General features: G+C 43.9%; 1 protein-coding gene across 3 annotated transcripts in view; it reads left to right on the top strand.

Annotated features, from left to right (window-relative positions):
* The window catches only part of ASTN2 (astrotactin 2), an 854016-nt gene extending 834262 nt beyond the window's left edge, over positions 1 to 19754 (top strand). For all 3 annotated transcript variants that reach the window (XM_038744812.1, XM_038744813.1, XM_038744814.1), the window contains one exon: positions 18867 to 19754. In XM_038744812.1, the coding sequence (XP_038600740.1) occupies positions 18867 to 19104 (238 nt within the window). In that variant the 3' untranslated portion in view covers positions 19105 to 19754. The remainder of the gene's footprint in view (positions 1 to 18866) is intronic.
* The last annotated feature ends 3475 nt before the right edge of the window (positions 19755 to 23229 follow it).

Genomic DNA, 23229 nt, shown 5'->3' on the forward strand with positions numbered 1-23229 from the left:
TAATAGAGTGGATATTCAGTGGTTCTTCCCAGCCCACTACTGATGTTTGCTCTCTGGGGATACAGCTGAGGCTGAATGGATGAGTTCTACACCACAGTGCCTTCCCCCAAATGCACATGTAAAGACTATCCTTTGTGTGTATGTGTCTGCAATTTTCTAAGGTGCTGTTTTTGACTCTGCTATTTCACTGAGTTTCCTTGAAACTTCTGCTCAGAAAAAGCGTCCCCCTTTAGCCACACTGTTTGGTGTCTCTGACCCCTCAGCCCATACCATTGCCCCACTGCCACATTATTTGTGGTTCAACAGTTTTTAAAACTTTAATTCCACCCAATCTACTTGTGGTCCCACCAGAAGGTTCAATCGCAGTTACCACTATCAATGTAGTGGATAGCGAAGGCTCGTTAGCACTCACAGTTGGTAAAGCACTGTATCTGAGGTCTCTGTAACTCCTTGGTAAATCTCTGAGAGACTAGATACTATTTAAATTCCTATTTTGCAGATGGGGAAAACCAAAGTTCAGAGTGATTGGGCTGTTGCTTAGGTTGCACAGCAGCAGAATCAAGCCCGTAAGGCACACTTCTGTCATTGTTCTCTGGGATTGGGGGGAAGGCACTGTGGTGTAGAACTCATCCATTCAGCCTCAGCTGTATCCCCAGAGAGCAAACATCAGTAGTGGGCTGGGAAGAACAACTGAATATCCAACCTATTAATGCAGCTGGGACGTTGGCTGCTTAGGAGACACCCTACACTTGTGTTAGGAGATTTGGACCCATTAGCATCCATCCTGTCCCCTTCCTGAGGAGCGGCAGCAGCAGCAGGGCCAGGGATAGAGAACACTCAGAATGTAATGCCCCGCATTGTTTCTACCCAGCTAAAGAAGTCAGTGGAAGCAAGAGAAGCTGTAGAGTTGCTTGGTCCAGAACACAGACTCAGCAGCCGAGTGTATGGACTTCACAAAGATTGAGTGAATATCTCTCTGTGGCTTCTGTTTGCTAGTGTATCCTGCCTGTAAGATCTTGCTAAGAGTGACAAAAGCTCCTTTCTCAGACCTGAAAGCCAGGCATTGCCAGATAAAGGCAGAAAAATGGGGTGACAGGCAGGCAGAGAGATCTATAGATAACTGCACTAAAACTGATTCATATCCCCAGATTTCTACAAGTAACCAATAAACACATTTTGGTTTTACTATTTTTTCCCACATTGTTCATTGGTGCCCAACTTGACATTTCACTGTCAAGGATCCACTCCTAACTCCAGCTTTACAACTTGTTAGGAGCAATTCATTACCATTCTGAACATAAATTTAGGTTACTTTGTGATTGGCCCTCCCACAGAGTCAACCCTGGTTGTAATTTCTTTGATAACTCATTAACCTCTGACATAGAGCCACCGTCTCATTTCTCCTCAGCATCCCTGTCAGTTCCTCTGCCTTAATCATCTTAATTCATAGCCAACCTTTGCTTTAGCATTGATCTAGCATCTTCACTGGCTGGAAATACTAGGAGCTCAGAACATTTTGCAGTGATAATTCTATTGATCAGCCTAACAGTCTTTGGAGATACATGGGAGGTGAGAGTGATAGGAAACCCAATACTGCTATTTTCTTGGAGTCGTGAAGGTCAGGTCCATAGGATTGTGTCTGCCTGAAGAGATGCCTTTTAGAGCATAATAGTGATTTGATCATGTTAGCGATGACTTTGTCCTGTGTTATCCCACACTGCTGGACCTGCACACCTTTCATTCATTCATTCATTCATTCATATTTATTGAGCACTTACTGCATGCAGAGCACTGCACTAAGTGCTTGGGAAGTACAAGTTGGCAACACATAGAGGCAGTCCCTACCCAACAACAGGCTCACAGTCTAGAAAGGGGAGACAGACAACAAAACAAAACAAAACATGTGGACAGGTGTCAAGTCATCAGAATAGAAGTAAAGCTAGATGCACATCATTAACAAAATAAATAGAATAGTAAATATGTACAAGTAAAATAAATAGAGTAATAAATCCATACAAACGTATATGCAAGTGCTGTGGGGAGGGGAAGGAGGTAGGGCAGGGGGGATGGGGAGGAGGAGAGAAAAAAGGGGGCTCAGTCTGGGAAGGCCTCCTGGAGGAGGTGAGCTCTCAGTAGTGCTTTGAAGGGAGGAAGAGAGCTAGCTTGGCGGATGTGCAGAGGGAGGGCATTCCAGGCCAGGAGGAGGACATGAGCTGGGGGTCAATGGCAGGACAGGTGAGAACGAGGCACAGTGAGGAGGTTAGCGGCAGAGGAGTGGAAGGTCTGGGCTGGGCTGTAGAAGCAGAGAAGGGAAGTGAGGTAGGAGGGGGTGAGGGGCTGGAGAGCCTTGAAGCCGAGAGTGAGGAGTTTTTGCTCGATGCGTAGGTTGACTGGTAGCCACTGGAGATTTTTGAGGAGGGGAGTAACATGCCCAGAACGTTTCTGCACAAAGATAATCCAGGCAGCAGCGTGAAGTATAGACTGAAGTGGGGAGAGATAGGAGGAGGGGAAATCAGAGAGGAGGCTGATGCAGTAATCCAGTCAGGATAGGATGAGAGATTGAACCAGCAAGGTAGCAGTTTGGATGGAGAGGAAAGGGTGGATCTTGGCGATGTTGCAGAGGTGAGACCAGCAGGTTTTTGTGACAGATTGGATGTGAGGGGTGAACGAGAGAGCAGAGTTGAAAATAACACCAAGTTTGCAGGCTTGTGAGATGGGAAGTATGGTAGTGCTATCTACAGTGACAGGAAAGTCAGGGAGAGGGCAGGGTTTGGGAGGGAAGATAAGGAGTTCAGTCTTGGACATATTGTTTCATAGAGGGAGGCAAAGATGTATGTCAGTCAGTCAATCAATCAGGTGTATTGAGTGCTTTTTATGTGCTGCTTGGGAGAGTACAATATAACAATAAACAGACATATTCCCTACCCACAAGAACATTACAGTCTAGAGGGGGAGACAAACATTAAGAAATATACATAAGTTATAGATATGTACATTAGTGCTGTGGGGCTCGGAGGGGGGATGAATAAAGGGAGCAAGTCAGGGTAATGCCAAAGGAAGTGGGAAAAGAGGAAAGGAGGGTTTAGCCAAGGAAAGCCTCTTGGAGAAGATGTGCCTTCAATAAGGTTTTGAATTGGGGGAGAGTAATTATTGGGTATGAGGAGAGAGAACTTACCAGACCAGAGGCAGGATGTGAATGAGAGATCAGTAGTGATTTAAACGTTTAGTCCCTCTTGGAAGAGCTCACCATCCTATGGGCTATCCACAAGTGACATTGTTATCCCCATTTTCCATATTGGAAATTAGAGTCAGAGAGGTTCAGCTGGCATATTGATATCACCCAGAGAGTCAATGAGAAAAGAACCTACATCCCTGACATCCAGTGTCAGACCCTCAGGGACAGTGGTTCCCAGCTCACATAATAATAATACTAATAATGGTATTTATTAGGTGCTTACTATATGAAAATCACTGTTCTAAGCTCTGGGGTAGATACAAGGAGCACATGGAACACATTCCTTTCAACGAGATGTCCAAAGGCTCACTGTGATACCAGGCAACTCACTGCCATCACCGCGTGCATCAAGCCCTGCTGTGGGTGGCCATGTGAGCTCACCATCAAGGGGTTCCTCCTGCCTCAACTACTCCCAAATTCTTCCCTAGCAACTTGCTCCCCAATGATCCTATACCACACTTTGCTCCCCATTCAGTCCCAAGCCAGCTTCACTGCCCCTCCTGATGGCAGTCTCTAGGGTGACTGCCTCCCTCATAAATGCTAAATTTATGAAGTGGTCAGTCTACAAATCCTTGAAGTATGTTTCCTTCTATCCTGAATGAGGGTCTGCTGGAGAGAGAGACTAGGGCTGTCTGCTGCATTCTTACAGATGCACTTCTGGTCTGTCTGAGAGATCAGGCGCATCTTGATAAGTGGTTCCTTTCTGTGGAACCGCTCCTGACCTTCATTCCCAGTCCCCTCCCAGACCTAAGATCTGACTCACAGTGCAGCTTTGCTGAACTCCCCAGCAGCGATGACCCAAGAATTTCCCAGCACTGTCCTGTGATGGGAGTTTAATGGACAGGCCTGCCCTGGTTCCCAGGGTTCATTAATGTCGAACCTCAAAATGTTTATCAGATCAGCCTCTGGGCCACAGTAATGCGTGCTCATAAAATTTAGTGACAAGAGAGAGTCTATTGCCTTCGTGTAATAAATACATCAGGCTGGCTTCCCCCAGAGCCCAGTTTCCATGGCAGCTACAGGTTACTGCAAACAGCTGCTGCAAGAAGACACACTGACATCCAGATGTCCCAAACATAAGGTTTACATTAGGAGACATTAAAAAACTGAGCTCATAGGTGGCCCCAAACCAGGACTTTCTGTGGTCAGGACATCCTTGGCACTTGGCTACTCCATCCTGTTAGTTTTCTTTGATAAAAAATGAAGAAGGAGGGGGACAAAAAAAAAGTTTTCTACAAACCTGGAATTAAACTTTGTTCCAGTTAAATAGAAGGATCTGTCTGGACCTGGGAAGGCCTGAAGCTACTGTGCATTCAGTACTCTTTGGATAATAATGATTGGTCCGTTAGCCTCTATGCTGGATAGTTTCATATGGAATTCCAAGAGTTCAGGGTTTTGGAGAGTGCAGGCTGAAGAATTTTAGGGAATCACCAGTCAGCAAATCTTATTGAACACCTTCAGTGTTCATAGCATAGTACTAGAGAATTGGGGTTTATGATGAAGAGTAGATACTGTCCCTGCCCTTGAAGAGTTCATCACCTAATTGTGAGCTAAGACAAGTATGCAGTCAATGCAAAAATATGAAATGAGGTTTCAGAGATCCTAAGGTTACTCTCTGCTTAAATTTCCAGCTGTGTCAGAATTGACAGGGACATGTCTCACTCTTTCTCCATCAGCAACAGAGGAAACAAGGCTATTGTAGAGGTCCAATCTTGTCCAACACAGTTTACATGCCATACTTGAGGACATAACAAGGAATCTGGAAGCTGATGTCAGAAACTCATTCAACTTACCAGACAGCATTAACAAAAGTCCTTGAATCACACTCATAAGGGAGCTTCTATACACTTAGGGAGCGTGTTCCAGAAACACATCATCAAAAAGATTTGCAAGTAATAATGAACCACTTCTCACTATCAACAAAGCTCTGAGATGACAATTAGTCTGAGGTCCAAGATTATATACCAGACTGCACTTGGCAAACCCTTTGCACAGTCAAGTCTTTCCATTGATTTAGGCAGAGCCAAGTGCTGTCTTTGAATTCTGCTACCCAGTAATGCAAGAATGGACAAGGAAATAAAAAAAAATAAAGAAAGAAGGCTACTATGATCTTCAGGAGGCTGGCCGGCAGAGTGTGGTGCAAAGTGTAAAGAAGCATTATGGACTAGTGGATAGAGCATGGCCCTGGGAGTCAAAAGGGCCTGAATTCTAGTCCTGGCTTGACCACTTGTCATCTGTGTGACCTTGGGCAAGTTACCTCACTTCTCTATGTCTCAATTACCTCCTCTGTAAAATGAGGATTAAGACTGTGAGCCAAAAGTGGAACAGGAACTGTATCCAACTTGATTTACCCTGTATCTACCCCAGGACTTAGAACAGTGCCTGGCACATGGTAAGTATTTAACAAATAGCATTTAAAAAAATAACATTAAGCCTGGACTAAACTCTTCAAATTTATTTATGGTTGGGACATCTGGACCATTCAGTGGTACCCTATCCAATTTCTAGATCAAAGCCACCTAAGTATTGCTATCATTATTATTATTATTATTATCATCGTTATTATTTTTTAGACTGTGAGTCCCATATGGGAAAGGGACTGCATCCAATCTGATTATTTTGACTCTACCCCAGTGCTTGACACAGAGTACACATTTAACAAATATCACTATTAGGAGCAGCTGGATCTAGTGGAAAGAGCACAGTCAAGACTTGGATTCTAATCCCAACTCACTACCAATCTGCTGCGTGACCTTGGACCTTGGACAAGTCACTTAATGTGGCTAGAGAAGCAGCGTGGCTCAGTGGAAAGAGCACAGGCTTTGGAGTCAGAGGTCATGGGTTCAAATCCTGGCTCAGCAAATTATCAGCTGTGTGACTTTGGGCAAGTCACTTCACTTCTCTGTTCCTCAATTACCTCATCTGTAAAATGGGGATTAAGACTGTGAGCCCCCCGTGGGACAACCTGATCACCTTGTAACCTCCCCAGCACTTAGAACAGTGCTTTGCACATAGTAAGCGCTTAATAAATGCCATTATTATCCCAGACTGAGCCCCCTCCTTCCTCTCCCCCTCCCCATCCCCTCGACTTACCTCCTTCCCCTCCCGACTGCACCTGTAGATATGTATATATGTTTGTACATATTTAATACTCTGTTTATTTTACTTGTACATATTTATTCTATTTATTTTATTTTGTTAATATGTTTTGTTTTGTTGTCTGTCCCCCCCTTCTAGACTGTGAGCCAGCTGTTGGGTAGGGACCATCTCTATATGTTGCCAACTGTACTTCCCAAGTGCTTAGTACAGTGCTCTGCACACAGTAAGCGCTCAATAAATAAGATTGAATGAATGAATGAACTTCTCTGTGCCAGTTCCCTCATCTGAAAATTTGATTTCGATAACCTGTTCTGCCTCCCCCTTAGACTGTGAGCTTCATGTGGGACCTGATTAACTTGTATCTACTACAGCGCTTAGTACAATGCTTGGCATCTAGTAAACTCTTAACAAATACCACAATAATCGATTATCATTATGATTATTAAGTAGCATATATAGCATTAAAGGATCACAGAAGATGCGATCTTGGAATACAGTCAGTTTATCAGAACCGAAGCAATCCTCATGACACAAGACCTCCGCTGGTTTGGATATGTGAAGAGAATGGACAACAGCAGGATAATCAAACAGCTGTTTTATGATAGTTGAAATTGAGAATAGGGTGAACAGGAGGTATTCAGGAATTAGAAATGAAGGAACTATTTTAGAACAGAGGCTTCAGGAAGAATGTAACAATGGAAGCAAAATTGAAAACAACACCCAGCATTGGGTCACAACCGTAACAGTGCACATTGCCAAGGGACAATCTTTCCATGCACACCATGCAGAAGGGATTGGTGGTCACATGTGGAGTTTTCAGCCACACCCACATCCACCGATAAAATCTCATAGCTGGCATGGTCAACTTTCAACCCTAAAGGCAGTTGGATCTATAATATGCTTACGTACAAATAGCTCCAGTGATGATAAGAATGGGCCGAAGTCGCGAATATGTCATTAATTATTCTAGTATCGTAGGGAATGGTGGAGTTGATCATGGAAAATTTCCTTTTAAAGCAAGTTGTGGCTGCTGATATGATCTCTGGCTGTTAGATAGAGGGAGATTTAGCAGCCTGGGCTTGGGCAAAGACATCCCAGCAAGGCCCACAGGGAACCTAGAGGGGAAGGGAGAAGAGATGTCTTAAATAGCACAAGATCCCACCAACTGCGTTTAAAACATGAGAGAAAGGGATTCATCCTGAGCAGAGACTGGCATAGATGACCTTGGTGTCATAGCTGAGTCTCCTATTTGAAGACTGACTGGCTTTTTGCAGTCAGCCCCTGCCAGAGCTGACATTCCACATCTAAAATCAAAAATTCCTGCGTGGGGTTGGGACCTAAAGAACTTCTGTTCTTCCCCCAGAACCCAGCGTGTCCAAAACAAAATTGCCCAGCAGAGGATCAAATTCCTCACAGGAGCCCCCTTTTTTGATGGTATTTGCTAAGCATTTACTATGTGCCAGGCACTGTACTAAGCAATGGGGTCAATACAAGGTAATCAGGTTGGACCCAGTCCACGCTCCACATGGGGCTCTCAGCCTTAATCCCCATTTAACAGATAAGGTAGCTGAGGAACAGAGAAGTTAAGCGACTTGCCCAAGGTCACACAACAGACAAGTGGCAGAGTTGGGACTAGAACCCAGGTCTTTAATAATAATAATAATAATAATGGCATTTGTTAAGCGCTTACTATGTGCAAAGCACTGTTCTAAGTGCTGGGGTAGATACAAGGTGATCAGGTTGTCCCATGTGAGGCTCACAATCTTAATCCCTATTTTCCAGATGAGGTAACTGAGGCACAGAGAAGTTGTGACTTGCCCAGAGTCACACAGCCGATAAGTGGTGGAGCCGGGATTAGAACCCATGACCTCTGACTCCCAAGCTCAGGCTCTTTCCACTAGGTCAAGGTGCTATTCAATATGCCCCTGTAATATTTGCTACCTGCCTGACCTACCAACTGAGAATAGATTCTCTTCATTTTTCCTCTCCCTATTTAGGTGTCCTGGGACATAGAGAGACAGAGAAGAAATAGAGTTATATAGGCAAACATTAAAGGGATAATTTTCCCTTCTGCCTGCTTATATAGGCACCACTATCCAAGATACCTATTAATGGGTTGAATTGAAGAACCTTACTTTCTCTGTTTTCTGGGAGGAAAATTCCCATGTCCAGCTTTTGATTGCTTTCCAAAGGAGATTTGTCTGACCAAGCTTGCCCTTAGCTTGCCCTATAGAGCTGCCCTTCAGGGTTCAATGCCGAGGCTACTGGAGGTGAGATTTTATCAGTGTGTGCAAGGGTGACTGATAAGACCAATGCATGACTGACACTCTCACACAGTGTGTGTGTGTGTGTGTGTGTGTGTGTGTAAAGTTGCTCTGAAATCCTTATTCATTCATTCATTCCTTCATTCAATCATATTTATTGAGCGCTTACTGTGTGCTACCTACTGAACCAGGCCTCTTGTCCCTGTCTTGAAATGTCTCTTTTTGAAATTCAAGCACAGATCAGGGGGTGAGGGAATATTCAGGGTCATAACATGTTGCTCCTATCCCCCAACCATTCATTCCTTCACCTTCGTTTGGAATGACGTGTTTGCCCAACCCACAGTCTGCGTCCTCATCGTGGAATGTCACGGGTGAGGCTGGGACAGCAGAGGCAAAGTCAAGCAGCGGAACGTGTGTTTATTGCTCGAGATCCCAGCATGAGCAACTCGTCAGCGCTGGCCGAAACAGTGAAGCGATGCGGACCTCCCTTTCAGATCTTGCCTTTTCATAGGGCAATAAACTAATTGTCTTGGGTTGGCTTACCCACCCTCCTCCCATTTCTGGCAGGGAGGACCAAGTCACGGTTTAGGAAGGTCTCATTTCCAGGATTTAAGGAGGTGGTCATTCTGACCTGCCACCTACAACAGGGAACGCTTGGAAAATGCCCGAAGCATGATTTATGTGACTGAATTGGCAGTGCACCGGCAATGCCTATAATTTATTACCCAGCTTTCACCAGAAGACTATAGTCTCTCATCTCTCCTCTCCTCTCCTCTCTCTTTCCCTTTCTCTCTCTCTCTCTCTCTCTCTCTCTCTCTCTCTCTCTCACACACACACACACACACCCTCCTTTTATTTCCCTCTCTTTTGTGTTCTCATGCTCATCCTCACAAAGTGCTATCTCTTCCTCCCTTCCATCCCTTGACTTATGCAGTTACTATCCCATCAGCCATCCCTATGATCTTATTTTTGCTTTTTTACTTTTGTTCATATTTCTCCCTCTACCTTTTGAGCAGAAAGCACTACATCAAAGCAACATTAACATGGCAGAAGTACTGTCTGAGAACTCAGCAAAGACTGAGTTGTGGCTGTTTCCCTCCCAGGGAACTGTTCAGCTTGTGGCTAGGAAGGGAAGTTCACAACATGGAGGGTAACACATCCTGGAGCAACTTTCCGTCCTAAATTTCAACTTCTACTCAGGGCTCTCTTCCTGCCAGCCTGCTTGCTGTCTCAACACCAAATGTTTTGTAAGTCATTTTGAAAGCCTCTACTGTTGTATTTGCAGATAAGCTAAAAAGAAGGAACTTGCCATTTAAAGCCTGAACAAATACCTCTATCTCTCCTTGGCCTTGACAATCATCATTCCCCTAAGACAGTAAATTAGAAACACCCCTCTCTATCATACATGCATATTAGAGGAAACAGAACCAGGCATTTACAAACGTCACCAAACCCTGTCATTTCCACCTTCACAAAATTGCCATAATCTGCCCTTTCTTCTCCATCCAAACTGCTACCACGATAATTCAAGCATTTATCCTATCCCATCTTAATTTGTGCATCAGCCTCCTTGCTGACCTCCCTGCCTCCTGTCTCTCCCCACTCCACTCCATACTTCATTCTGCTGCCTGAATCATTCTTCTACAAAACCACTGAGTCCATGTTTCCCCACTCCTCAAGAACCTCCAGTGGTTGACCATCCATCTCTGCATCAAACAGAAACTCCTTACCAAAAGCTTTAAAGCACTCAATCATCTTGCCCGCTCATACTTTACCTGGCTGCTTTCCTACCTACTACAACCCAGCCCATGTACTTCGCTCTTCTAATGCCAACCTATTCACTATAACTCGATCTCATCTATCTCGCCGCTGACCTCTGGCCTGAAGCACCCTTTCTCTTCATATCTGACAAACGATCACTCTCCCCACTTTCAAAGCATTATTAAAAGGACATCTCCTCCAAATGACCTTCCCTAAGCCCTCATTTCTTCTTCTTCTCTCCCTTCTGCATCATCCTTAAACTTGGATTTGCAACTTTTATTCACCCCTCCCTCAGCCCCATAGCACTTATATGCATAACCATAATTTATAAATGTATATTAATGTCTGTTTCCCCCTCTGGACTGTAAGGTTGTTGTGAGCAGGGAACATGTCTATCAACCCTGTTTTACTGTACTCTCCAAAGTGTGTAGTACAGGGCTCTACACACAGTAAGCATGCACTATGACTGATTGATTGAGCACAACCCCACAGTAAGGGATATTTTTGAATGCCTAATATGGCCAGGACTGTGTATTGCACATTGGCCTATATGCCACACATGCACTCATAGTTGTACTTCACTGTCAGTGTGTCTTTTTCAAGTTCGAAGGACAAACCTATGTGTGTGCATATGTGTGAAGGACAGATAAATTCATCTACTTATCTATTAGTCAATGGTATTCATTGACTGCTCAAGTGTGCAGAGCATTATACAGAGTGCTTGGAAGACTACAGTGCAAAAGAACTGGTAGTTATGATCCCTGCCCACAAGGAACTTACAGTCCAGAGGAGGAGACAGACATTAAAATAAATCACCTGTAGGGGACATGGTAGGGAATGAGGATAGGTACATTAGTGTTGTAGAAATGAGGGTGCTTAAAGGGTACAGATCTAAGTGCATATGTGACAGAGGAGAAATGAGGGCTTCATCAAGAATGGCCTCCTGGGGGAGATGTGATTATCCAAGAGGAGGAGACAGTGGACAGATCTATCAACATATTTGTCCATTTTCAAAGGTGGAACAACTGAGACAGATCTTATCCATGTGATCCAGTGTGGCTGAAAATACCATTATTTGACACACTCCCTTCCACATTTTTTCCTTACCGAGAAAAGTCCTTGTTGCACTAATGTTCCCAATTCTGAGCCTTTGCTAGAGAAGAGCAACCTGTGTCTCAACTTCTCATTCATTCAATAGTATTTATTGAGCACTATTTGTAAAGCACTGCACTAAGTGCTCAGGAGAGTACAATATAACAATAAGCAGACATAGCCTCTGCCCACAACAAGCTTACAGTCTAGAAGGGGAGACAGACATTAATGTGACTGAATAAATAAATAAATTACGGATCTGAGCTTTTGACTAGCTTATTTGCTGCTGTGGTTTTCCAGCAGTCTCCACTCTTTGAGACTGTGCTTTACTGGGTCTTTAAAATATCATTTTTATACTCATATGATAGCCCCTGGGCTCAGGGAGCAAGTCTGACTAGATGTAAACCAGAAGAGAGAGAATACCACCAGCTGCAAATACCTAAGATCTGTAGAAGAGTAAGCGTGGCTCATGCCACTGCTGAGGGCCTTTACTGCCCCAACCAATGAGGGTTTTGTCTTTATCTTTCTCTGTTTCATTTGCTCTCCCCACTCTTCCTGTCTCCTTCATTCTTTGTCCCCTTCCCTATCTTCAACTCTGTTTTATACTTCCAACTACCACTCCTCAGGTCAAGCTCAAATATCACTGTGGGCAAGCACAACTCTTCTTGTGGCCCGCAGGACTAAAGCCTTAATGGGTGTCATGACTTTCACCTTGAGTGCACTGTGGAGGAGAAGCAGATTAGATCCTATTAGTGGCAGATTTGGGAAACCCAGAAAGAGGAAATTTTTCATCAGGAAGTCCCATTTGTTGGAGGCTGGGCCTGAAGAATGTGGATCTGAAAGATGAATTAAGACCTCTGAGCTGTTTAATCAAATAAATGAGGGGTTAGAGAGAAAAAGGAACATAGAATCTGGGCCCTAAGCAAGATCAAATGGAAAAGAAGCAGGCTTGGAAAATGCTCATTTGCACATTTGCAAATGAGTTCAGGGTCTCCCACCTGAAGCACAGTCTAGTAAGGAACTTCAGTAGCATCTGTTGCCAACTTGTACTTCCCAAGTGCTTAGTACAGTGCTCTGCACACAGTAAGTGCTCAATAAATACGATTGATTGATTGATCTGAGGCCTAACCAATCAATAGTATTTATTGCTCAATTATCATATGCAGAGCACTGTACTAAGCACTTGGGAGTGTACCATATATTAGAGTTGGTAAACGTATGATCCCTCCCCAGTGGAACTTGCTCCAGTCTAGCGAAGTAGCATCTACTCAACTGGCCACAGCCTTTATTTATTCAAGCCCCAGAAAGCTGAGGTGGATGGGAAGAAGATGTGGCCAGACAGAGGAGGAATATGAAAATGATGATCCTAGAGGAATTTCCTCTTATTTCTTTGATCCTGATGATGGTTGGGGCTGGGAGCTGCAATGGAAATGTCACGGCTCTGTCCTGTGAGCCTTCCTGGTGTTACTACGTAGGTATGAATTCTTGGCTCCTCAAGAGAGTTTCCATCCGATGGGGCTGATGGCACAAAGGGGACATTTTGAAAGGAACCTCGTAAATTGTGCCCGCAAAATGTACACACATAAAATGGGCCATTTCACACATGCTGTTCTGTTGTCATGCACAGTTAGTCACTTGTGGAGCATATGTATATATTAAGATGGCTAAAACATCCCCATTGCTAAAGCCTCTGGAGCATATAGGGAATAAAAACCAATGGCAAATCTCTCTGAGTCAGCCTAGCCCCACAATGAATGCCCTTTTCTAATCCCTTCCATAGAATGATTCTTCCAGAGACAGGAGTTGTTCACCCAGCATGTCGATAAATCTTGATAATGCCATGTTACTGGGTGGAGCATCTGGGCTCCTCAACATCTGTTGTGAAGTCATTAAAATCCTGGGATAGAGGAAGAGCTGACCACCACTACTCCCCTCCCAGTTCTTCCTGGAAAGGTGCAGGCTACCCTTCTGGGCTAGCTGTGTGTCTTTTTATTTCAATTGTATTTGTTAAGTGCTTACTATGTTTCAGATGCTGTCCCAAATGCTCATGTATATGAGAATTAATCAGGTTGGACACAGTCCATGTCCCAAATGGGGCTCACAGTCTTAATCCCCATTTATCAGATGCAGTAACTAAGGCACAGAGATATTTAGTGACTTCCCCAAGATCACAGAGCAGACAAGTGGTAGAGCCAGGATTAGAACTCAATAGTTTCCTGCCAAAACTACGTGTGCAGACAAGTTTTCAGGAGTGTCCCAGGGCCCTAGACATTTACATTCATTTCTGGCTGGCGTGAAAAGGCATAGTCATTCCAAAGCAACGTTCCCCATGCCTGAGCAGTGGGAGTGATTTCACACCGTTATCAGGAATGTTACCGTAAATCTCTTTTGAGTTGTGCCGCTCAAAGATTGCAGTGAAATTCTCCATCTTTCAACAGTCCTCTCTCTGTAATCCCATCCAGCCGATGAATCTTGGCAGCTCATGGTTGTCAAGACTGTAGTCCCGGTCTCTCTCCTCTCCTTCGCTTAGCCGTCTATTTCTCCCTCCCTTCCACCCCCACATTCAGTCATCTCTTTGAAAGGGAGGGTATGTCGCCTAGTGGAAAGAGCACAATCCTGAGAGTCGGAGACCTGGGTTCTAATTTATGATTCCACCACTTGTCACCTAACTTCTTTGTGCCTCAGTTGCGTCATCTGTAAAATGGGGATAATCCAACCTGATTATCTTGTATCTACACCAGTGCTCAGTACAGTGCCTGGCCCGCTGAACAAGTACCACAATAAAGATAAGGCAAAGACAATGATAATGCCTGCTTAACATCTTCCCCAGCTTTATCCCAGCCGTCAACTTCCCTGTCACAGGGCCAAGGTGTTCCAGGAAAATCCCTCACCCAGATGCAGGGATCAAAATGCCTCTGACAGATGGGGCTACCAAGGTGAACAGAGTGGTCTTGTTCACAAATATTTCATTGTAACATTTGCAGGTCAAGTGTACAGGCTCTGAATCCAGGTTTGGGCAGAGGACAACTTATTTTATTGTATTGCTTTAATTAGAGCAGAAAGAATGCTCATAAATCCAGATTTCAGCCTTGTTTCCTATGTAAAGGAGACTTTTAATATGACTTTGGCTGCTTAAGTCCCCATTTCCCCTAAATCCTTAGGCTCCTTTAGGCTGCTGTTAACCCCACAAGACAATGAGGTCCCTTGGTAGAGATAGTAGGATCAGCTCACAGATAGAGCCCCTGGTTGCTCAGGGAGTAAGAAACTGACCCTCTTTATTTTGCGGAAAAGCCTCACCCACCTACAACTAGGCATTGTGTTCTAGTTGTTGGACAGATTTCTGGGTTTGGCCAGAATATAACATAATCTAGACTCTAAAAAGGGTCATTTCCATCCAGTTAGCATCACCACAGTCCAGTGGAAATAACCCTGAGATGGGAATCCAAAGGCCTAGGTTAAGTTCTATCTCTTCCTCTGACCTACTATATTCATTCAATCGTATTTATTGAGCGCTTACTGTGTGTATAGCACTATATGACTTTGGACAATCAATCCCATCTATCAGGGGTATTTATTGAGTGTGTGCTGTGTGCTAACCTCTGGGCTGAGCAGGTAAAAATTTATGCCCCTCCAGAGCTCCATGGGGATGCTGAGAGACACCCCTACCTTCCTCCAGAGATAGGTTCTCCTGCTTGTCCAGAAGAAAGGAACAGCATACATCCTTGGTAAAATGAGACAGGCATTTGGTTTTAATGCAGCACATTAATGCTGACACTAATCAGTTATATCCCACTGGTGCTAAGATGAAACTGTTCTGATTTGAGGAACGACAGCTGTTCATTCATTCATTCAATCAATCATATTGAGCGCTTACTGCATGCTGAGCATTGTATTTGGAAAGTACAAAGGGCTGTTGGGTTCAGAGCTATGAGGAGACTCTAACCACAATGCCTCTTTGGTCTCCTTCTAGACTGTAAGCTCTTTGTGAGCAGGGAATTTGTCTGTGTATTATTATATTGCACTCTCCCCGGTGTTTAGTACAATGCTCTACACAGTGCTCAGTAAATACTATTGAATGAATGAGTGAAAGTCTTGACTTTTTTTCATTTCCCATGTCTTCTTTGATGATTTTATCTCTTTATCATTCCATCTATCCTTGGGTCATTGTCAACCTACCCCTCCTCTTTATTCTTCTTCTTCTTATTATTATTATTATCATGGTTTTTGTTAAGAACTTACTATGTGCCAGGCACTATACTAACCGATGGGGTGGATGCACACAAATCCTGTTGGACACAGTCTCTGTCCCACCTGGGGCTCACAGTCTTAATCTCCATTTAACAGATGAGGTAACTGAGGCACAGAGAAGTGGAGTGACTTGCCCAAGGCCACACAGCAGCCAAGTAGTAGAACCTAAATTAGAACCCATGATCTTTTGACTCACAGGTCTGTGCTCTATCCAGCCCTTTAATGGGCCAGAGACCATGTCTAATTCTCACTTGTTTATTTTTTCTCGAACTTAGTACCATACTTTGCACATAGTAGGTTCTTAATCCAACAACCACTACTACAACAACAATTGCTGCTGCTACTTCTGTTAGTGCTACTACTACCACAGCTGTTGTCATTTCATCTGTCATGCCATGTTCTTGTTGTTGTTAACATTAGAGTTGACTGGGAAACAGCACTGGTTTAAGTCTAATACATTTCCTATCAGCAGTGGGGATGCATGTCCAGGATTGCTCAGCCTCGCCATTGTGCAGATCACCTAACAGTAGGTCAGTGACCCAGCTCCTGAGAATCAGGGCTATCATGATTATAGAAAGTCTTCCAGGCCTTCTACTGAGGTGCATGCACCATAATACTGTGCACATTGGACCACAGTTAACCAAATTCTACTACTATTATTACTACCACCTCTCTTGCTACTACTGTTGCTACTACTGTGTATTCTCACAGTGCCTTGTATAGTGTTCTGCACAAAGTGCTTAATAAATACTATTATTACTGCTGCTGTTGCTCTGATATTTAAAGTAATAACAGAATAATATTACTTTCAAGATTGGGAAAGTACAGTACTGTTGATAGACATGATCCTTGCCCACACAGAACTTACAGTAAGAATGAATTGTTCAGACTCTGATGTTTCAAGAGTTTGGTATCCATTTTTGTTGTTTATGTTCAAGTATCCTTCCTTGTGAAGGGTTGCTGGACTCAAAGAGAAAAGTGAGCTCTTACACAGGCAGAAAAAGAGACAGAATTAGAGAGAGAGACAGAGACTGACTCCCACTGTTACTGCTGTGTGACCTTGGGCAAATCAGTTAACTTCTCTGTGCCTCATTTCCCTCATCTGTAAAATGGGGATTAAGACTGTGAGCCCCATGTAGGACAACCTGATTACCTTGTTTCTACCCCAGTGCTTAGAACAGTGCTTGGCGTATAGTAAGCACTTAACAAATACCATCATCATCATCATCATTATCGTAGGTGAGATTCATTGCTAGGGATTGAATTTTCTCTGTGTCCAAGTCTGCCTTTTTAATCAATTAGTCAGTGGTATTTACTGAGCACTTACTGTATCCCTAGCACTGTACTAAGCGCTTGGGAAAGTACAGTATAGCAGAGTCAGTAGACATGATCCCTGCCCACAAGGAGCGTTTACTCTACATGTCTCCCTATCCTTCAGTCTGTATGTCACACTTTATGAGTCAAGGAGATTTTCTTCTCAGATTCTCAATCAGCAGGATGTTTTTGAGTGGAGGAGGAGCCGGGTCAGAAAACTGCCCAACTCTCTGCAGATCTGGGGTTGAAACACCATAAAGCTTTCATAATCAAATAATCCCCTTGTTTATAACTATCTGACTGACAGCACTGCCCCTGACATATCATTATTGGGAATTTACATTCCTGGAGAAACAGCAAAAACCCCCAAACCCAAATCCAGAGCTTTGCTGCGGCACCAGAAAGAGGAAATAAACTGTGATATTGAGACTCTCAAACCACCGAAATAAACCTCTCTCCCCTTCTTTGTTTGATTTACCACTTTGAAAGAACTCCCAAAGTTTTTCCCCCCAACTCACTGAGTTTGTTAAGATTTCACTTTTTTCTGGGCTGCTGAGCAGTTAAGTTGGGTCAGGAGAAGTTTCCTCCCCTGAGGGAGTAGGACTAGCAGTCATTTTGCCAGGCCATCATCAGGTACTCAAGGTTCTTTGCTTTACCTTGATCCCTGGGCCATGTCTGCCCCTGGTGAGAAGGCTGTGGGCAAGGGTTGACCCACATGGTGACCTTAGGAATCTCAATCGCCTGTTGCCCCAGTGAGCCAAGATTCCAGCCACACAAGCTCGTCGTGCCATCCCCTTGTTCTCACTCTTTTCTCTTCCCTAGGCTTCCAGGAAAATGTGCCATTATTGGGAGAGTGGGCAGGCTGCCCTGGAGACATAGTTGAGTGAAGCAGGAAGACAGGACAAAACAGGACAAGATCCCTTTAGAGAGATTCATTCTTTCTTAACTTAGGCCAGCTCTAGAATTGAGCATTGTCCTATCTCCCAACATTGGAGGTCATGTGGGCCGAGGGTGGGGGCCAGAGTCAGGAGACCTGGGTTTTAATCCCAGCTCCGCCACCAGTCTTTCTGATCATCAGTGTACTTCCCAAGCGCTTAGTACAATGCTCTGCACACAGTAAGCGCTCAATAAATACGATTGATGATGATGATGATCAGTGAACCACTTCCCCTATAGACCTAGATTATCTCATATGTAGAATGGAGATAGTAATGCCCGTCTCCCCCTACCTCTCCTGTAAATGGTATGGAGAACATGAGGTAAGTATTATGAAAATGCTTTGGGAAAAAAGCAGAAAGAACTCTATAAATCCAAGGGGTTATTGTTATTATTATTCTTATCATCATCTTCATCATCAGTCATCAGGATCATTATCTATAGAATGTGAACTCATTGTGGGCAGGGGATATTTTTACCAACTCTGTTATACTGTATTCCCCCAAGTGCTTAGTACAGGGCTTTGCACTCAGCAGTCAATAAATATGATTGATTGATTGATTATCTCCCCATTTCAAAGCCTATCTTTATGTCATGTTTCCTCCAAGAGGCTTTCCCTAATTAAGCCCTCATTTCCCCTGCTGCTACTCCCTTCTATGTCATCTGTGTACTTGGATCTGTGACCTTTGGGCATTTGCCCCACCTGCAACACTTATGTACCTATCTATAAAGTATATATGATGAATTATATATTTATATTAATGTTTTTCTGCCCCTCTAGAATGTGACACATTGTGGGGAGGGAACTCTGTTGTATTATACACTCCCAAGTGCTTCATACACTGCCCTGCACATAGTAAATGGTCAGTAAATTCAGTGGTCATTATCATTTCCTCTGCTCCCTTTCTTCCCTTCAGGAAAGCCCACCTGATTCTGAGGAGGCTGGAGAAGGTGAGCAGCCACTGCTCCACCCTGTTGCGCAGTGCTTACATCCAGAGCCACGTGGAAACTATGCCCTACCTCTTCTGCCGCAGTGAAGAGATCCGGCCAGCGGGCATGGTCTGGTACAGCATCCTCAAGGACACCAAAGTGACATGTGAGGAGAAGATGGTCTCCATGGCCCGTAACATGTATGGAGACTCCAAGGGGCGGTGAGGGAAGATGCTGGCCTTTGTCGGGGAACAGCCCAGAGACTCACTGAGCAAAGAAGATAAGGGCACGTGAGATTCTGGGGTCCCGGGGGGAAGAGGGAAAGTGTTTCATTTGGAGGGGGCCCAAGGGCAGCAAGGCCAAACCAGACTGTCTCACAGAAGCCGCAGAAGGGAATCGTTTCAGCCCAACAGACTATTCACTGAGATGGGTTTTTGGTTTTTCCTTCTTTTTTTTAAAAAAAAAAAAGATATGTGCTCTGACCATGTAAACCAAGCCCCCACCTTTTTAAATCTTTTCTTACTGATTCCCGGACTGCACCATCAGAAATGGAAATGAGATCTTTAGGGTAGATCGAGATGTCGTCAGCCCAAGGGGGACCCCTGACACTAGTGACCATTCTTGATTGGTCCCTCTCAGCCCTGAAGCACACAGAGCAGCATCTCAGCGCTATAAAGGCCACAGCGTGCTGGGCCAGTCAGTGGCTGTCACCTGCCCACCTTATGGGCCACCAGGACAGTCCCAACGGGAAGTTTCTTTTCTATGCTCCCGGGTTTGCAGAACTCCTGCCGCTTCCTGCTGCTGTTGACCTTTTCCCCTGTAGGAACCTTCCAGGGGGTTCTGTACATTAAAAATTCATATTAATTAAGTCCATATTTCTGCCTGCGTGTCGGTTTCTTGCCAAAGGAGCATGTTCTAGAGATGGTCTGTCTGGTGTTCCTGTCACCGCATGTCCTGCAATGGGTTCTTTCCCAAGCTGGCTGAAATCCTGACTCTGTAAAAAAAAAAAAAAAAAAAACAAGCCAGAGAAACCAAAAGCAGGGATCGGGGCGAATAGATAGGTTTATGAGAAATTGAAAGCAAAAAGAGCATGAGGAGAATGAAATAGGAAGTCTCTAAACTCTTTGCAGGCAGCTTCCAATATGTTCTTTCCACTTGGCCCCATTTTGATAGTTGCCCATGAGGAGAAGCAGAGTGGTCGACGATCAATCAATCAATCAGTGGTATTTATTGAACACTTACTGTGTGCAGAGCACTGGACTAAGCACTCGGGAGAGTACAGTATAATGCAGTTGGTAGACAAGATCCCTGCTTCAGGTTTACATTCTACTTGGCCTGGTGGAAAGAGCAGAAGCAAGGGAGTAAGGGGACTTGAGTTCGGATCTCTGCTCTGCCATTCTCCTGCTGTGTGGCCTTGGGCAAGTCGATTAACTTCTCTGTCCCTCAGTTTCCTCATCTAAAAAGTGGGGATTAAATGCCTGTTCTACCTCCCCCTTAGATTGTGAGCCCCATATGGGACAGGGACTGTGTCTGATCCAAATACCTTGTATCCACCCCAGGGCTTAGTAGAGTGACTAGCACATAGAAATTACTTAGTAAAAACCACAGTTATTATTAGGAGGGAGAAGAGAAACATTTGAGAAAATTCAATGTTCAGTATTAACTTCAGAAGAAGAGTATAGTCTACTCTTTGAGCCTACATAGTGATTTTGTAATGTGGAAAAAACTGTCAAAATTGGAGATTCTACTGAGAGAAAATTGAAATGCAGCATGAACCTGGAGAGAGCAGCTGAGTCTTCAAAACTCTTAAATCTTCCTCCTATGCATTTGAAACTACATAAGATTTGAAAACAGCCACTAGAAAATCTTAATGCTCATCTATGATTGGCCCTGTCCCTAAATATCTTTCCTCTTTAATGTTGCATCTGTCCTTTGTGGGATTTGTTTCCATAGCTCCCTGCAAGTCAGGGTAGCTTTATGGGAAAGAGAGAGCCAGCAACTCTATGAAACAGGTGTGTGTGTGCTCTGTGGCATTAGGAGAAGAGGTTAGAGAAATATTTATTAAGACGTTTTGTTGTGAAAAAAATTATTGAAGTACAAATAAGTTTCTACTCGAATCTTTGGCTGACGGTGAGCTGCCTCAGAGTGGTGTGGCCAATTAATGTGTTGCCATGAAAAATACCCTTCATGGCATAAAATGACACCTCTGAAAATTTTCTCGTTCTCAGTCAGCCAGCATGTGTTTTTGCATACTCCTGTGTCTTTTTACTGTATGTCTGCTGCAAAAAAAGCTGTATTTTTAGAACAGAATGGAGTATGGTTGGATCTTAAATGTCCTGGTGGTCTGCAGGTTAGCACATATCCTGGGTGCATTGTTCAGACCAACCAAGTGACCCATCAAACTGTGCGTGTTCAGAATATGCCCAAGATCCTTGAGTATCCTTGTAAGTTACACGTGTACCACTCTCTGCTGTCATTATTTGTGTTGGGAGAATGAGGGCAATATTCATATTTGGACATGAATTCAAAATTTACTCTGATACGTATGCATGCTTCCAAATACGGGAACATATTCTTTCTGGATATGTGCATGTAAATTCATGTTGAGTGTGTGTGGTTGCACTCTACATATCCATCCAGGCAACAGTTTGTCATTCAGATTATAGCAAGTTCAGTACAATAGACTGTGCCAATGTGTTTGTCTGTAAATGTTCATGCATGTTGTTTGATGTTAAGCAGAACATGTGGAGGTGCATGTAGTACTTGACCATTCATTTGTGGGATGATATGTGGTTGGGCGGGTATGCATAATTATGCATTTAGGAAGTATGAAATGCTGCTAATAAATAGCTAGAAAGGTGCTAACAAATTAATAACATTACTATTAATACTAACAACACCAACACTATTTGACTATTTGTCACCTACTACTGTCACCTAGAAAGAAATGCTGAGATGAATTTTCCCATGCAACCCTTGCATGTGCAGTAATGCATCCTCCCCTCACACCCCATTTTCTTAATTTGCCCAGTCTAGAATTGTCACCTGCAGTTACGAGCCAGTGCGGCAAGAAAGATTATGTAAGGGCCTCCTTGAGACATGCCTGGCAGGACACAATAAGGGAAGAATAAGTTCTAATTCTACTGCACTCTCCTATGTACTTAGTGTAGTGCTATGTGCATAGGCATTCGATATATGATTGATCGATTGACTGAAAGATTGTTTGGGAGAGGGAAGGCAAGGAAAAATTACAGTAAGCAAGCAGCCAATCTGGCCCCCCACACTTCCTTTCCACTCTTCCACCAAGTAAAAACCCATCTTGCAGTTCTGCACAGAGGTACAACCACACCCCTCAGTGAATTAACTCAGATCTAGTCTCTCCTCTGTAGGCAAGGGAGAAAAGGCAGGAATGGACTCAACATCTTAATCAAAGTTACCCCAGGATGCCAAACCTGCAAAGCAGCCATACATACAAACATAACAGGGCAGAACACAAATCTCCCCAAATGGACCTTTCCATTTTCTTGTGAATAAATGAGTCAATCACTGGTATTTATTGAGTCTTTATTCCCTGCAGAGTACTGTAACTAAGTGCTTGGGAGAGTGCGATAGAATTAGGAGATATGATCCCTGTCCCTCAGGAGCTTACAATCTCATGGGGGCTGACTGACACAAAAATAAATTACAGAAAGGAGGAAGTTCTCCTGAAATCCAAACAGATTTATAACTTAAGTGGGTCTACAATCTACAATGTGCATGTGGATGGCTTGATTGCATATGTATGGCATCTTTCCATTTGTGGCTACATACTCGGTAGGCATATGTAAGTCCCATGTGATGCATGTGCTGTGTCCAACCTGATCATCTTGTACCTTCTCTAATGCTTAGTGCAGTGCCTGGGATATAGTAAGTGCTTAACAAATACCACGGTTATTATTGTAAAGTGGGGAACTGTGAGAGTGGTATATAGCTAAAACCTTTCCAGGAATATGTAAAAAAAGAAAACCCTTCTGTGTGTTTGAGCAGGGCATTTCTGTGTGTGAATAGGTCCATAAAGATCTGTAAAGTGAAAGGTAACACTTATAATCCCCAAGATCAAAGCTGACTCAAAGCAGTGGAATAATAAAGCCTGTGATGGTACCAGGCTCAAGTGCTCAAGCCAAACAAAACCCAGGAATTATTCGAGGTTTCACATAAAATGGCCAGGGACTGAAAGGAGCATTCTGTATTCCCTTTTTGGAACTTCTGCCCTATGTGTTTTTACACACAGCCATTGAAGCCAATCTCCTGTGCTTTCCTGTTTTATGGAGGTTGGCCGATGTGGAGGTAGTGGGCCCTAAAATTGCCCAC

This window comes from Tachyglossus aculeatus, chromosome 4 (assembly GCF_015852505.1).
Source record: "Tachyglossus aculeatus isolate mTacAcu1 chromosome 4, mTacAcu1.pri, whole genome shotgun sequence".
NCBI classification, from domain to species: Eukaryota; Metazoa; Chordata; class Mammalia; order Monotremata; family Tachyglossidae; genus Tachyglossus; species Tachyglossus aculeatus.